The sequence below is a fragment of the Meriones unguiculatus genome, chromosome 11 (genome assembly GCF_030254825.1).
Source record: "Meriones unguiculatus strain TT.TT164.6M chromosome 11, Bangor_MerUng_6.1, whole genome shotgun sequence".
In the NCBI taxonomy this organism is placed as follows: domain Eukaryota; kingdom Metazoa; phylum Chordata; class Mammalia; order Rodentia; family Muridae; genus Meriones; species Meriones unguiculatus.
Genome location: NC_083359.1, coordinates 33,509,848 through 33,526,393, shown reverse-complemented (window position 1 = coordinate 33,526,393; position 16,546 = coordinate 33,509,848). Strand labels below are relative to the sequence as shown.

The window sequence follows — 16,546 nt, the reverse complement described above, 5'->3', positions numbered from 1 at the left end:
AAGAAATGTTCAACATCCTTATTCATCAGGGAAATGCAAATCAAATAGACCATGAGATTTCACCTTACACCCATCAGAATGGCTAAGATGAATAACTCAAGTGACAACACATGCTGGAGAGGTTGTGGAGAAAGGGGAACCCTCCTCCATTGCTGGTGGGAATGTAAACTTGTACAACCACTTTGGAAATCAATCTGGCACTTTCTCAGATAATTAGGAATAGTGCTACCTCAATATTCAGGTATACCACTCCTAGGCATATATCCAAAAGATGCTCAAGTATACAACAAGGACATTTGCTCAACCATGTTTGTAACAGCTTTATTTGTAATAGCCAGAAGCTGGAAACAACCAGATGTCCCTCAATTGAGGAATGGGTACAGAAATTGTAGTACATTTACACAATGGAATACTACTTGGCAATTAAAAACAAGGAAATAATGAAGCTTGCAGGCAAATGGTGGGAACTAGAGAAGATTGTCCTGAGTGAGCTATCCCAGAAGCAGAAAGATACACATGGTATATACTCACTTATAAGTGGATATTAGACATATAATATAGGATAATCATACTAAAATCTGTACACCTAAAGAAGGAGGACCCTGGGTAAGATGCTCAATCTTCATTCAGAATGGCAAACGGGATAGACATCGGAAGAATGTGAAAACAAGGAACAAGACAGGAGCCTACCACAGAGAGCCTCTGAAAGATTCTACCCAGCAAGGTATTAAAGTAGATGCTGAAACTCATAACCAAACTTTGGGTAGAGTGCAGGGAATCTTATGAAAGAAGGCAGAGACAGAAAAACCTGGAAGGGTCTGGAGCTCCACAAGGAAAACAACAGACCCAAAAAATCTGGGCACCAGGGGTCTTTTCTGAGACTGATACTCCAACCAAGGACCATTAATGGAGATAACCTAGACCCCATGCACAGAGGTAGTCCATGGCAGCTCAGTCTCCAAGTGGGCTTCTTAGTAAAGGGAGCAGGGGCTGTCTCTGACATGAACTCAGTGGCTGGCTCTTTGATCACCTCCCCCTGAGTGGGGAACAGCCTTACCAGGCACAGAAGAAGACTATGAAAGCAGTCCTGATGAGACCGGATAGGCTGGGGTCAGATGGAAGGGGAGGAGGTTCTCCACTATTAGTGGACTGGGGAAGGGGCATGGGAGGAGATGAGGGAGGGAGGAAGGGAGGGTAAGATTGGGAAGGGATGAGGGTGGGACTACAGCTGGGATACAAAGTGAATAAATCATAATAAATAAAAAAATTATATTAAAAAAATAAGATGTGCTTCTGGTGGTGGTGGCTCATGCCTTTAATCCCAGCACTTGGGAGACAGAGGCAGTTTAAGGCCATCCAGGTCTACAGAGAGAGTTCCAGGACTGCTAGGGCTACACAGAGAAACCCTGTCTCGAAAAAAAAAAAAACAAATAAAAAGACATGTGCTTCAACCTGAGGTATATGTCTAGGTCTGAATCTGCACCAACTCCATATGTGGGTACAGCTATGAGGTCACCAGAGGGGAATGCCCTTTCCACACTACCAGCTTTCAAGACACAAAGTTCAGAAAAGAAAAGCTTCATCCTGTGTGTGAGCTGGGGCTAAGAACCAGAGCTTTCAGCCAGGTGTGGTGGTATATGCCTTTAATCCCCACACCTGGGAGGCAGAGGGAGGTGAATCTCTGAGTTCAAAGCCACCCTGATCTACAGAGTAAGTTTAAAACCAACCAGGGCTACACAGAGAAACACTGGAAAAAACAAAACCAGAAGCAAGCAAGCAGTCAACCAAACAACAGCGACAACAACCACAGCAAAGGAAGAGCCAGCAGTTTCCAGAAAGAAGGCAACAGTGGGCTGAAGACATAGCTCAACAGTGGATCATTTGTCTGGCATGAGTGAGGCCCCGGATTAGACAAAATTCAAAACAAAGAGCAAGTCTTTTATACAGTGCTGCTCCGGTCTACACCCAAGGATATAGCTACATTTATCTTTGGTTTGAAAGACCTTTTCCCTTGCTGCCATCTTTACACTTTGCTTAGCACACCTTTCACGGTTCATCTTGAGTGGCTGCTCCTTCTAGAGGCCACTCTGCAATCCTCCCTGGGTTGGAAGGGTCCTAGGCTTATGTCCCATGACCTTCTGCATGCCTAGATCTTTAGGAGTAACAATAGCTAACAGGTGTTGACTGCGTGCCTGATGCACAGAGCAAATGATATACGGCATGGGCTCCAAGGACCTTATGAGAACACAGTATTTGCAGAAGGCCCACTGTCCACCCCTTGCCCATGCAGAGGGAGGTGTCCTGAGGCTTATGTGGAGGGATGCAGAATGTCCCGGCAGAGGTATCTAAACCCTGCTTGCTGGCGTCTTTGTAGGAGGAAGGGCTGGAGCTGGTTACTTGATAGAGTAGGCCGATCCTGAACACCGCAGTCCAGACAGGAGCCTTAAGGACTGTTGAAAACTCAGTTTTCATATCAGTATAAGCTTTGGCCAGGGGCCCAGCCATCCTCCCTGTAGAGTCCCTCGTTGCTAGGCTACCTGAGAGCGAGTAGTGAGGACTACAGACCAGTTAGACTGATTGATTGATCTCTGTAGGGGGCTTTACTATTTGTGGGGCATTCTCTCATTTATTCTCACAACAACCTGATGAGGAATGGTTCTCATGTTGTGGATGTTGAAACGGAATCCAGAGAGGCTAAATCCATGGACACGTTCAATACTGCCTGGTCCGTTCTCATCTGCCCCAGGCTGTACCTCCCAGCCCTCCCCACTTGATGTCGTCATCTGTGTCAGCCACTTTTACACTGTGTGACAAAATGTATGAGAAACGTCAATTGGGGGTGGCAAGGTATTTTGACTCATACTCCTAAATGTTTTAGCCCATAGTATCTGGGCTCCACTGTTTTGAGGCCTGTGGCAAGGCAAGGGACGTCATGACTGAAGGGCAACGTGAGGGAAAGCTGCTTGTCTCATAGTAGCCAGGAGGCAGGTAGGCAGAGAGGCGAAAGATCACCCTTCAAAGTCCTCAGCGTCACACTTCTCCCAAGGAGGCTTCACCCATTGTGCCATCAACTCATCAAGGACTAATCCACTAATAAAGTCAGCATCCCTATGAGCTGATCACCTCCCAACAGAACTAGTCCCTGGGAACCAAGCCTTCATTCATCACAGGATAGTTCATATTCTAACCATAAGCAACACTGATTTCTCTGTGTGTGTGTGTGTGTGTACCTTAATTTCTGAAATAGAGTCTCTCACCGAATCTCTGGCTTGCTGCTTCAGCTAGACCCGCTGGCAAGTCTCCTGGATTACCTCAGTGCTGGCTTTTCAGGTGCACACTGCCACACCAGCCTTTTTCTTTATACAGGTGTTGGGGATCCAAAATCACATCTTCCTTCTTGTTCAGGAAGCCCTCTTACCCACTGAGCCACCTCCCTAGTCCCGACAATCCCGTTTCTTAGCTTGCTAAGACCGTACCTCCTTAAGGTAGAGATGAGGTCTTTTATCTTCATGTCTGCAGTACACACATTCCACAAACATTTGCTGAGACAGTGAATTGACAGATTTCATACTTCATTGTCCCACAGGGCAACGCCCTCATTATGTAGCCTTTTGATCTAGTCTACGAGCAGAGTGGACGATACTTCTCTGAAGACCAAATAACCCAGATGGCCTTTCAAGGTCAGTGAAACCAAAGAACAAGTCAAGTCTCCCTCGACATGTGTAAAGGCTACACCGTGAGGCAGGGGTGTGCACACGTGACTGCTCAGAGCCCTGCTGACATGGCACCTTATTTATGGCACCTTCCCGTCTAATTGTCTTCAGCCAACTCTTTATCAAAAATGTCACATTTGGCTCCTTGCCCTTCCAAGATCAATAGGACGGTCTCATGCAGAGATATATCAAGCACGTCACCAAGGAGAGGGAACAAAATCACTCCCCAGGCACTAAAGAGGAGCAGAATGGTGGGTGCTGGGTGGCTTCTCTTCTTGGAATGGCTAAGCTGCTGGCCAGGCAAAGGCATGGCTTTGGGTAAGAGATCTCTGATCCCAAGTTCCCACTCTCTCTTCCCTGTGGTGCACACAATACAGGGACTTCCCTCTGTGGCCATGTCAGTTTGGCTCCTGGCAGTACTCTGTGTCTGAATTCTTATGGCTATTGTTACAAAGGCTTGACATACTGAGAGTTCTTTGAGCGACAATTCCACTCAGATAATTCATCACAAGGAAATTATTTAGGAAAAAAAAAATCCATGCACATGGACCTCAAAGCTTACTGAAGAATGATTTATAATACTAAAGAGGACTGGCTAACTTTCTTTTTTTTTTTTTTTTTTTAAAGACTAGACTATGTTTAAGGCATTTAAAAAGATTTTATGAAAGAATATTCAGATTTGGAAAGATTTGCCCCTCACTACTATTAAGCAGAGATAATTTTTTTTTTTTGTTTGTTTTGTTCTGTTTTAAGAAAAAACATTTGCTTCCATATGAAAAAAAAATATAAGTAACATTTATTTATTTAGAGCAGGGTGTGCAGGCCTGTCATGACAGGCATGTTGAGGTCAGAGGACAACTTTTGTGAGTCAGTTTTCTCCTCTATCACATGAGTTCCTAGCATCAAATTTAGGTCACCTGGCTTGGTGGGATGAAACTATACCAGCTGAGCCATCCCAAGGGCGCTGATTCTGAATTTCTTTCTTTTTCTTTCTTTCTTTTTTTTTTTTTTTTACTTTTTTTGTTTTGTTTTGTTTTCTTTTATGTAGCTTGTGTGGGTGTGTGCATGTGAATAAGTGCAGGACCCTGAGAAATTCCAGCAGATGACACCAGGTCCCCTGGAGCTGGAGTTAAACATGATTGTGTAGTTGGTGGGAACCAAACTCATGTCCTCTGCATGAGCATTAAATGCTCTCAATGGCGGAACCATATTTCTAGTCTTTGATCCCATATCTTAAAAACAGTGATTAAAACATGTGAGCAGAAAAGAGGACTGCACACAAAAGCACACTAAAAATAAAGACCAGTACTTTCTATTTTTCCTATCGGTACCATAAAAAGAAAAAAAGAAAACATAAATCAAACTATTGTTCAAAAAAGGCAAGTGGAATCTGTGTGGTTTGTTTGGGGCCTTGATTGATGCAAGTGTTGAAAAGCTTGCTAATGGTTTAACTTCCATTCTTGTGCCAGCACAACTATAGGCATTTTATGAAGATTTCTCACTAGTATCTCCCAACATTGCTATAAGCACATAATCTTCTCATGCCCATTTGGCAGATGAGGAACAGATCTTTAAGCACAGAGATGCCAGTAAGTTGCCCAAGACCACACAGCCTGAAAGAACTACAAATTGTAATGGTGCTGTCCTGTACTGCACTCTCTGTGCCTAGAACAGCTGCATAAGTAAGTATTCTACAGGATGAGTATCAAACACTATTTTAAAAATATATATTTACACATCTTAAAAATTGTGATTTAGCTCCACACTGATGTGATTTAAATAGTAGCATCTAGTTATCTGAAGGTATTTGGAAGGAGTAAGAGGCCACTTGAAGCAAATGCATTTAATAAATGGGAAAATGTTTAATTAGGATTTTACCTTGCAAAAGGAAACTCTAATTAAAAATATATTTTATCTCATAGTTAGGAAGATTTGTGTATATTTGCAAATATCTAATAGTTGTTTGAATGAATACTTACTTTTCATACACATAAAAAATATGACACCAAATATTTCATTCTGTCTCAGCCTCATCGATTGCCAAACACTTCCTGTTTTCAGAGATGTCAAGACATGGGCATGATTTGAATCTTAGAGTAGATGAAACACACGAAGCAACAAGATAGCGTTTCAGCTGCCTGGACCAACACAAGAGGACTTGTGTGTGTGTGTGTGTGTGTGTGTGTGTGTGTGTGTCAAGAGTAGATGCCTACACATCCAATTTCCCAGGATCTCTTTTTATATTTTCCTTAATTGTCCTCCTTGAGACACCAATGATAAATCTGATTTCTTCTGCCATGATGTGTGGCTGCTTCTCAAGCCGGATTCTTAAGCAAAGGACCTTCTGTGAGTACTGGACACACTGGAGGTCTCTGGCACTGCCTTCACTGACTTAATGAAATTCCTAGTTTTGACAGGAGCTGTAATTTTGCTCTGTAACGATGAAGTTTACATCCAGCAGGTGCTCGTGGGAATGACTGAGTGGACCAGAGAGGAAGGAAGGTGTCCGACCTTCATGTTCAACATAGAGCATCTCTGTGACCCCAAACTACACCTGTGCTTCCATCCGTCAAATGGGTGCTGCTAATAGAGCTGTTGTAAGAATAACCTAAGTTAATTCATATGGAGCAATTAGTCTGAGGGACACCTCCATAATAACAGCAGCCATTATTATTATTATCATTAGTGGGCAGAGCTACTAGCCTGAAACAAGGGGGGGTGGGGAGACAAACACACACACACACACACACACACACACATAGAAAGAAAGTTTTTATGTGATCAGATTAGTGTTAAGAAAATAATAGCATCTTTACCTAGAAGGACTTTAGTGGACATGTGAGAGAGACCTGTACTTTTTTTTTTTTTTTTTTTTTTTTTGAGGATTCAGAACAAAGTCTTTCCTAGCATCTTTGAACACAGATTTGAACTTCTGCAACTGTCATTTATTAGAGGCATAAAGACGTGTGCTGGGCTCCTTCTGATCCCAGGCTGATGTGTGTCTGCTTAGATAAATTCATACAGGCAGCAGTACTGGAGGTCTTGCTCAAGCAAATGCAGGGAGAGCAGAGGCACCTGCTCATGTCAGGATGTAAAACCAGGAGTGGAATGCCAGATGAACACACCATGTGTCCCAGAATGGAAGTTTTTTTTTTTTTTTTCACTTTTTTTGGTGTGTGTGTGGGGGGCGGGCTATTGTTATAGAGCTCAAATTGGCCTTGAACTCATGATCCTCCTGCCTCAGCCTCCTAAGTTCTAGAATTTCAAGCATGTGCTGCCAAGCCTAGTAAGGTTAACCCCCCCCATCCCAACCCTGCCAAACACGCAGCATTTAAAGCTTGAGTGAGACTCGTCTCCTTTCATAACTAAGGCGAGAGTTGTGAGAAGTTGTTAGACAATTTAAATGATTTAACCTTGAAATAATTATTTCCCCTCACTTCACTTTCAAGCTTGTGGATCAATTTAATTGAAGAGCATCCACAGCCTGTAAGGGAAATGATTGAAGAAAGCTCTGCTTCTATTCACAGCCACATAAGTATATTCATTATGATTTTTTTTTGTCAAAAGTGTGCAAAGAAAACAAAGTATATGAAATCAATTGCATCTTGAGGCTGACTGAGATTACAGCCATCACCAGAGTCTGACTCATATTTGATTCACTCAAAGTAGACCCAACTGTATCACAGTCACTTTTTTTTTTAAAGAGAAACTACAAAAATTAAGAGGGCTGTAACACATATACTAACAAATACTCATATTCCACCAATTCAAAGGAATACATTTTAAGGTATTATATTTATTTTCAGTCTCTCTGTGTTAGCGATGGTATATAACATACGATACAGTATATGTAAAAATATATACTTTAAAATTCAATATCTAGTTCTATTTTTCTATATTATTCTTAGAAGGTACCTCCCTCATGAGTTTATTTCTATGAGATACACATTCTTCTGAATTCATAGATTTCATATTCACGGATTATAACAACAGCTGACAAAAAAATACTTACAAAAAATTACATATATACTGAACAGGGACATTTTCCCCCTTACTGCTGTTGCCTAAGCAATATGGTATAAAAACTGTTTAGCCAGCATTGGCACTGGGTTGGGGAATATAAGTCATCTAGAGAGGGTTTAAAATGGATGAAAGAATGTAGACAGGTTTCATGCAAATACTATGTCATTATATAGAAGGTAATTGAGCATCCCAGGATGTTGGTACCCTGGGACCAATTCCCATAGATACTGAGGATGACTGTGAATATAGATGAACACAAATACACAGACATTAATATTATAATAATATGTGTGGATTTGGAATTATAAACTATATGCAAATAAAACTGTCACTTTTTTTGTTTTATACCTGGGGTTCTTCCTATGACTTTATTAGAAGATAAAAGTCCTTTGCTTAGAAAACTGGCAAATTCCTGATTTCCAGAACCTCCAGGATTCTTCCTGGACTAATTATGAGGCACAGAGGTGTCCCTCTGGCACAGTCCTCTTAGCTTTCTTCTGTTTCTGTAAATTCCATGGAGCCCAGCGTCACAGCTTGAAAAGCATGCAGTGTGTGCTGTTTTGTTTGTTTGTTTGTCAGCTTGCCACAAGCTAGAGTTATCCTGAGAGAGGAACCGCAGTTGAGAAAATGCCTCCATCAGATCTCCTGCAGGCCCGAGTATTTTCTTGATTAATGACTGAGGGAGGAAGGCTCAGCTTACTGGAGGCAGTGCTACCCCGGACTACTGGTCCCGTGTGCTAGAAGAAAGCAGGATGAGCAAGTAATGGAGAGTGAACCAGTAAGCAGAGTTCCTCTGTAGCCTCTGTTTCAGTTCCTGCCTTGAGTTCCTGCTCTGACTTCCCTTCATGATAAGACCATGATCAAGATGTGAAGCCAAATAACCCTTTCCTACCCGAGGTGCTTTTGGTCATGGTGTTTTATCACAGAAAAGAAAGCTTATGGAGAAAGCCTGCAGATTACCCCCACACTAGCTCTGCCACTGAATCTACACATCCCTAGCTTTTCCTTCTAACCACTGGGAGAGTGCAAGAGTGCTTGCAACTCTGGTGGTAGTTAGGATGGTACCAGTTCACCACCGGGGGTGTTTTTAGAACACCCTTTCTAAAAGCACTTTCAGACCCCTAAGGAAAAATCAAATTGGATTCCACAAGGTCTTTCTAAAACATATGACTGTAAGAACATGCCTACCTCACAATGGAAATGAACATCTTTTGGGAGGCTCCCGTAAAGTGCTCTGTGATATTCTAGAGGGAGGTCTGCAAGTCCTGGTATTACCCACAGCCTGCTGCAGTCAAGTGGACAGGCCCAGGAGAGCCCATCTGATTGATACCTGGGCCCCAAGAAGGCAGGCGGGTAGCAGCAAGATGATAGAGCCTGATGGTTGAGACAACTGTCCCAGTATCCCAGAGTCCCACCTCAGCTTGAAACCACAGGCAAAGCCTACTTAAAAGGGCAAGAAAGAAAGAAACAAGGAAAAGGAGAGTTCCTTTCCCAAGAAGGCTCTTGGGAATCAGGATGAGCCAGAGGCAGGAAAAGTGAAGACCACTAATCATCACTCACAAATTTGCTTTAAAAAGATGTCATTAGGAGGGTGCTGTGGATGAGGAGAGAAAGGGATGTTTGCTCAGAGCACTTTAATCTGAATTCACACATGCCCAGTCTGGTATATTTGCATTTATTTGGCATGATCATGAGGCATTTATTTGGTATGATCACAAACTGTGGCCTCTTCCACAGTTCTGGGTGTGTGCAACCCATGGGCTGTTTTGTTTCTTCCATAGAAACAAATCTCAGTGCGAATGAGGGGCTGCTGGTTCCCGCTAACATCTTATCGCTGCTCCGTGCCTGGTACCTCCTGGCAATCAAGCCCCTGTTCCGAGTTGCCGCTGGAAGTCACTGGGCTCCTGGCTCCATCAGTCTGAGTGATGAAGGAGGCATTTTTAATATTTGCTAAACAGGGCTGTGGAGAAGGTGAAGTCTCGGCAGGGCTCCCAAGCGGTAACTGCATCTTGTTGTCTCAGGTTAATCATGTACCTAATTTGCCGATTATTGACTTGTTCTCGCAAAGGGTTTTCCTTGGCTTGACATATCAGCAGCAATCAGTGATGAACTGTCAAGCAAACTTGCTCGCTTCCTTAACCACCCAAGATCCGGTCTTGCAGCAACAGACTGTGATGTGAGATTTCCTCTGACGCCTAGCCCTGAAGCCTGGTCATGTGCTTATTTTTTTTTTTTCTTCTTTGGCCTGATAAGTTTTGCTGCTAGAACCAGGGTTCAGCAAATCTGACACAATTTGTAGGATTTCAAATATTTGGCAAGATCCAGCCAGCTTCGGCTGTGCACACACATCCCCATAAGAATTCGAGTTGGTGGTTTAAGACTGACTTATTTTCTTCCCTGTGTCTTAAAAAAAAAAAAAAAAGTTATGTAGGATGTAAAAAATGCTGCATTTAAAGCACAAAGATGGCATACTTTCCAAGTGGCAATGTTTGAGAAATGGTGGGAATTTAATCTACAGAAGGGAGAAGTAAATGAATTAGTCACAGACTCCATGCTGTCGTGTACAGGCAGGGTGTATGCTCTCAGGAGAATCTAGCATGGTAAATGCAATCCAATTTTTTTTTTTTTGTAGGAGTATACACGGACAAGCCACTGCACTGTGAGTAGAAGACACCATGGCTTTTCATTCAGTTTTCTGGCCCCTTCTTCTGGGACCATCATCGACTGCCCACCCCTGAAGTTAGGGGATGACTTGTGGGCAATAAGGAAATGGACTTGGGTTTCATGCACCATAGAATTCTTCAGGGATGGGTACTTTTCCAACCTTCCCTTTCTTCACCATGGGGAGTTGGCTTTGGACATGGTAATGCAAGCTTTGTAGGTCTGTGTTCTTGAACCAGAGGGTGACGCTGAACAAAGTCATTGTTAACACATGAAGCAGGAATCAGAACCTCAGTGCTGATGTTTATAGTTCAGTGATTCTTTTTTTTTGGGGGGGGGTGGTGGTGGCTGTGCTGTAAGCAAGCAGACCAGCACTGGGGGGGTGGTCAGCAGAAGCTTTGGCCTCTGCCTGAGGATGTGTGGCAATCTTCTCTTAGCTGTGATGACCACAAGTATGTCCAAGCATTGCCAATGTCTCTCTCCATGGTGGGAGAAGGGGAGGGTCAGTCTCCCCTGGTCATTGATCACCAGACTCAGCAAGAAACAGCATTTGCCATTTTAAGCCACTTGGACTGTCAGGAATTTTTTTTTTTTTTTGAACTGCAGTGGATATGCTTTGTTAGAACAAACATCTATAAACATTCAGCCAAAGGGGACTACTTCATTGACTATTTTTACTTTCTTCTTCTTTTTTTTTTTTTGTTTCTTGAGATCTTTGGCAATGAAAACATAGTTTATTCTTTAGTAAGAAGAAATAATGGGGAAATTAATTTTGTTTTTAAACTCTGTATTTGCATAATTACCTGTCTGTATCACTGGTTTTATCATACACGCACGTGCGCACACACACACACACACACACATACACACACACACACAGTTTTTGAAGGCGACTATACTGGTGATAAAACACTGGACTTTGCACATGCTAGTTCAGCCCTTTCCCATCTCCGTTTCCAATTCTGCTGTACAATGACATACATACTATTTTTCTATTGGGCTTTAGACTACCAAGGTTTTCCACATCTCCACTGTGTTGTTCTGTCTATTATCTACCTACAACAATGCTGTAGGGCGGGTCACAGGCAAAAGAGAAAGCAAAGGTAAGATGGTCTAAGGCATACATTGCCAGTGACCTGCGGATGGGTGTCGTGCCTCTGCCCCGAAAATCTCTGCCTAATTGCAGATCTCTCTCTCTCCTATGTCAGGTTGCTTCTGTATCTTTTGTGAAAAGCCAGTTTGAGAGAAAGTCAGCTGGGACTGACTCTGAATCTTGGAAAATTTAAGCAGGTTAAAAAAAAAAGGATTCTCGTCTGTATTTAATATCCTTGGACAAGGGTACTAAACTTGTAGGCTCTTGGTCAGAGCAAGATACTCTATAAAATTTAAACATAGCCATTTCATGCGACACCGTCAATGGAATTTCATCCCCTCCCCCCTCCCTTTCTTTCTCTTTCTCCAGCTCAAATGAGTCACCTTGGCTAGACTGCCAATCCCCATAGAACTTATGTTCCTTGATAGGATATGCCAATAGAAATGAGAAATTCTATAATAGCTTGAGACGTGTGTTAGCCACCTGCCCCTGCAAAGAGCTAAGCACTGTCTCCTCTAGGAAATGTAGCTCATCAAATGGACGTGAATGCATGTAATGACAGGGAGCGAATGTAAGGATGTGCATGGAGTATTTTTCTCGTCCCCCCCCCCCCACTTTGAAGCAGTGCCCTGACAGTGTATCTGTCTTGTGTGTTTCTGGGCATCTATACTATGCTGTGCTCACCTGACCCCTCAACACACCCTGCCTCCCTACATTGGCAGCTGGACTGAAGCCCCAGCTCATATCAGCTCCTTGCTATTCATTTCCCTTCCCTTGAAGTGTATGCTGGGCTGTCCCTGGAGTGGAGCTATTTTGAGAGGATGATCGCTAGAACAATCACAAGCTTGGCAGGAGATGGACAGTGTGGTGTAGCCACAAAAGGAGAAAAGACATTGTCATTGAGGACTGGAGTCCCGGACGTCAGAACAGCAGGGAAACTGAGCGGAGTGTGTCTGTAGCCGCTGTCTGCTATCACTAGTTGCAGGGCTGTCATACTGACTCGCTGTAATCACAACTTTCCCGGGCTCTGGTATCCAGAGCTTGCAAGGCAAAGGGGAACAACAAAGCCAGGGGAACAACACGAAGAGGCAATATTTTCCCTAGCATGGCTCCTTGCAGCTGACTGGCTGAGAGGGAAGTTATGCTCAGCTGTGCCCAGAGGCATGTGCATCCATTCCCAAATCATGGCGATAAGCAGCTTTCACCACTGGAAATCTTTCATTACCCTACAGCAGAACCAGCGGAGCCTGAAGGTCAAGGAGAACACCTAACACTCCGTAGAACTTCCCAGAGAAGCAGCACCATGTTGCCTGGCCAGACGCTCTGGCGCTGCCCTGGGGACTCCCTTCAGCTGAATTCTTCTTTCTCCGGATGAGAGTCTTTTTGGAGAGCAGCTGTCTGCTTGGTCAGGGACAATGTTCACTCATCTCTGGCTAATCCATGCCTGGCCCAATAAATATTTTTTTTCTGGATGGATGGATGGAGGACTCATTGATTACCGCTTTACATATTGGTCCCAATAGCAAGCACTGTCTACGGTAATAAAAACCTACATAGCCCTCCCCTGCCCAAAACCGAAACAGCCCTTGGAGTCCTTAAATCGATTATTGCAGGCTATAAGGATGGGATTGCAAATAAGTTTCATCTCGAGAGCCAACACTGGTCGATTGGCAGTGGCTGCCTTGAGAGTTGTGTGGAGAGGTATTTGTGTACTGGGCTCAGTGAGGAAAAGTGCTGCCATCGATTAGCAATGTCTGCTGTGAGCTAAAGACAAGTATGTGGTGGCCTGACTGCTTCCTATTTGCCAATGATTTTAAAGTCTTAATTACTTCCAATAGAATTTTCTAGATGAATCTCTTTCCAACACATTTCAAAACCAGTTTTGACTGGACATCTGGGTACTTTCTCTCCACAGTGTGCTTCCTATGGTACTTCATAGTTTTGCTAGAGTTGAGGGCAAATGGGTCAGGAAAAATGCAGCTTTCCTCAGAAAATATAATTCTTGTCAGAAAACAGATTCAAGCCTGGTAGGTGTAATTTCAGTCCAAGTGGCAAACATAATGAAACATCTAGCAAGAGTCGAATCTGCAACTCAGGAAAGCCTCGTGCATCAGCTAGCTACTGTGCTTGTACAACAGAAGTGAACAAGAAGAAATGCCTCCACATAGTTACTATTCTAGCTAGAAACATTTGTGGGGATGACAAGAATCATACAAGAGGTGATAAATATGAGTCACTCCCCTTATTCATAACTCTGGCAATAATCTCCCTTTTATATTGCAAAGCATTCCCCTGAGGAGCTCAGTTCAGGCTGCGAAGGAGAAATGTCACTGGATAGCAGTTCCATACTTCACTCTTCCCGCACACAAGTGGTACATTACCTAGCGTGACCTTACTGAAATGACTCTTCAGCAAAAGGCACTCCCAAATTAACTTCTAGGCCAATCAGACATTAGCAGCCTGTCACATCTTTAAAATCAACGAAAATTCTTGCACAAACATAAATTTAACTTGGAGAACTCTCAGTGGTTTTAGTTCATTCACCGCTCTGTCACCACCTCAGCTGATTTCAGAGGAGTTCCGTCACCCCCGGAAGAAGCTGTGCTCCTGTGAGAGGTCAGCCGCCATTCCCTGGCAACTGCTCACCTACCGTGTACATCTGTGAATTTGCCTGGCCCGGCGAGTAGTTAATATAAATACAAGTATGTAACACTTGTATCTGACTTCCTTCCTTTTGTGTCTGACTTCCTTCATTTGGCATAGTGTACCCATGCACGCTGTACCAAATCAGAGCACACCATTCCTTTTTATGTCCTAGTAGTATTCTGTTGCATAGACATGTTACCTTTTGCTTATCCAGCCATCTATCATTTGGACATTCATGTTGCCTTTCACTTTTCATTTCACTCTGAAATGCTGTAGTGTGAATCTGATAGAACAGCATGCTTTCCCTTCTCTTCGCGCATAGACATAGAAGAGAAAGTTCTCTGTCCTGTGGTAGTTCTATTGTTACCTTTCTCAACAACTGCCAGCTGTCATCCTTACTCTGTAATGGATGAATCGTTTTGGTTGCAGGAATACGCAAAGGCTCAGATCCTTGTGGTCACTTTGGTTTTAACTACAGGCAGTTCAGCAGGTACAGAGCAACGAGCCTGCACGTGTTAACCTCTTGGTTCCATCAAGTGTGGACGTACCTGTGCGTGAGATGGTGGCAGTCCTCTTCTTATATAGACCCCGAAGAGAGCATCCTTCCCCAGGGAGATGTTGAACTTTAGGAACTGGGGCTGACTGATGTGAATCTGGGACCTCCAAAACACCCCTGGGGGGACTTCCTGTGTCACCCGTCGGCCAACCTCTGCTTCGCCACTGTCTATGCTGCTGTTTTTCAACGACCAGGGCACTGGAACACAGGAATAAATATCATGTCAAGGACATTTGTATACATTAGTTGACATTTACGCTTAATTATGTGCCAGAATTTGTTGTTGTTGTTGTTTCAAAATTAAGACAAGACTCGTTCTCTTTAAGTGGTAGCTAAAACACTGAGGACTTAAACAAAAATGCTATAAATTCACACCGCAGGGTGTCTGAGACGCTGGCATAGTGCTTTTTAGGGATTCAATTATTAATCTCTACTGACCAAATATAGTACGAGACAGAGTCTGAGGAACAGCCATGAAGTTCCACCCCCATGTAACTGACATCTTTATTTTTTTATTTTAATTTTAAAAATCATTCTCTCATAAATTATGTCCTGATCACAGGTTCCCTTTCTTTCATTCCTCCCATTCTTTCCTCTATAGCCACTTCTTCCCCATTTCTCTTAAAAAAAACAAAACAAAACAAAAACAGGCCTCCCATGGCTATCAACCAAACACAGCATAACAAATTGCAATAAGACTAGACACAAACCCACATATCAAGGCTTGGCAAGGAGACCATTAGGAGAAAAAGGGTCCCAAGAGCAAGCAAAAGAGTCAGAGACACCCCCCCCCACTCCCATAGTTAGGACTCCCACAAGAACATTAAGCTACACAACCGTATGAGTATGCTGGAGACCTAGGTCAGACCCATACAGCGTCTGTGATTGCCACTTCAGTCTCCGTGAGCCCATTTGAGACCTGCTTAGTTAATTCTATGGGCCGTGTCCTTGTGGTAACTGGCCTCTTAAAATTACCAGGAAGGAAGGAGACAGCCGTGTTAGTCTGGAGCCACACTTAAATTTTTGGAAGCCCTTCATTACTCTTTCCAGATAGAAACAAGCCCAGCTTCTTCTGATAACCTGGAACACAAACCAGTCTAAAGTCCAAAATAAATAAGACAGCTCAGCAGAAAATGAAGACACCACCTGATACTGGATTGGCGCCTTAAGAGGTAGAGGGAAGGGTAGAAGGATCCTGAGAAGTCACTCCTTTGCCTTGAGACTTTGACACAAAACTGTTACGTTCTTGGATTGCTGGTCCTGAAAAGTTCAATTGTCCATGCACAACCTTCCTCAGCACTTGAATAATAGATGTTTTGTTAAGGAAAACAAAACACCCAAAGGGGAAAAAAACCCAAAACTCTTTATCTTTCCTTATTTTTACTTTTTCTTTCTTCTTTTCTTTTTCCCCTCCTCTCCTCCTTCTTTCTCCTTTTTTTGGGGAATGGGATCTTTCTCTATAGCCCAGGTTGGTATGGACCTCACTATATACATAAAGCGAGGCTAGCCAGGACTCATGGCAATCTTCCTGCCTCAGCTTCCTGAGTGCTAAGATGAAGCAGCATGCATGGCTTTCAATGTCTAGTTTGAGAGAGGATTGCTTCCTTAGAGTGAGCTAGCTTTCTACCTGTATGTCTGAAGATGCTTTCATTTTCAACCAGGGAAAAAGGAGTCAGATGCTCCAGAGAAGCAAGTTAATTTATATCTTGGAGCATCATTTTCCCTGTTTCCATGGTAAGGGGACACATGGCCAGAGCTTGGGTGCATAGGTGCCATTTGTGATGGCCACAAAAGGGTTCAACTGCAGTAGGACGACCCTCATCGTTACCATCATCCTGACCTAAGAGCTTCTAA

General features: G+C 43.3%; 1 protein-coding gene across 15 annotated transcripts in view; it reads right to left on the bottom strand.

The window, feature by feature from the left end:
• Tenm2 (teneurin transmembrane protein 2) overlaps positions 1-16,546 on the bottom strand; it is a 1,501,569-nt gene that overhangs the window by 176,967 nt on the left and 1,308,056 nt on the right. For all 15 annotated transcript variants that reach the window (XM_060363849.1, XM_060363848.1, XM_060363851.1 and 12 more), the window contains one exon: positions 14,685-14,890. In XM_060363849.1, coding sequence (XP_060219832.1) covers positions 14,685-14,890 — 206 coding nt within the window. The remainder of the gene's footprint in view (positions 1-14,684; positions 14,891-16,546) is intronic.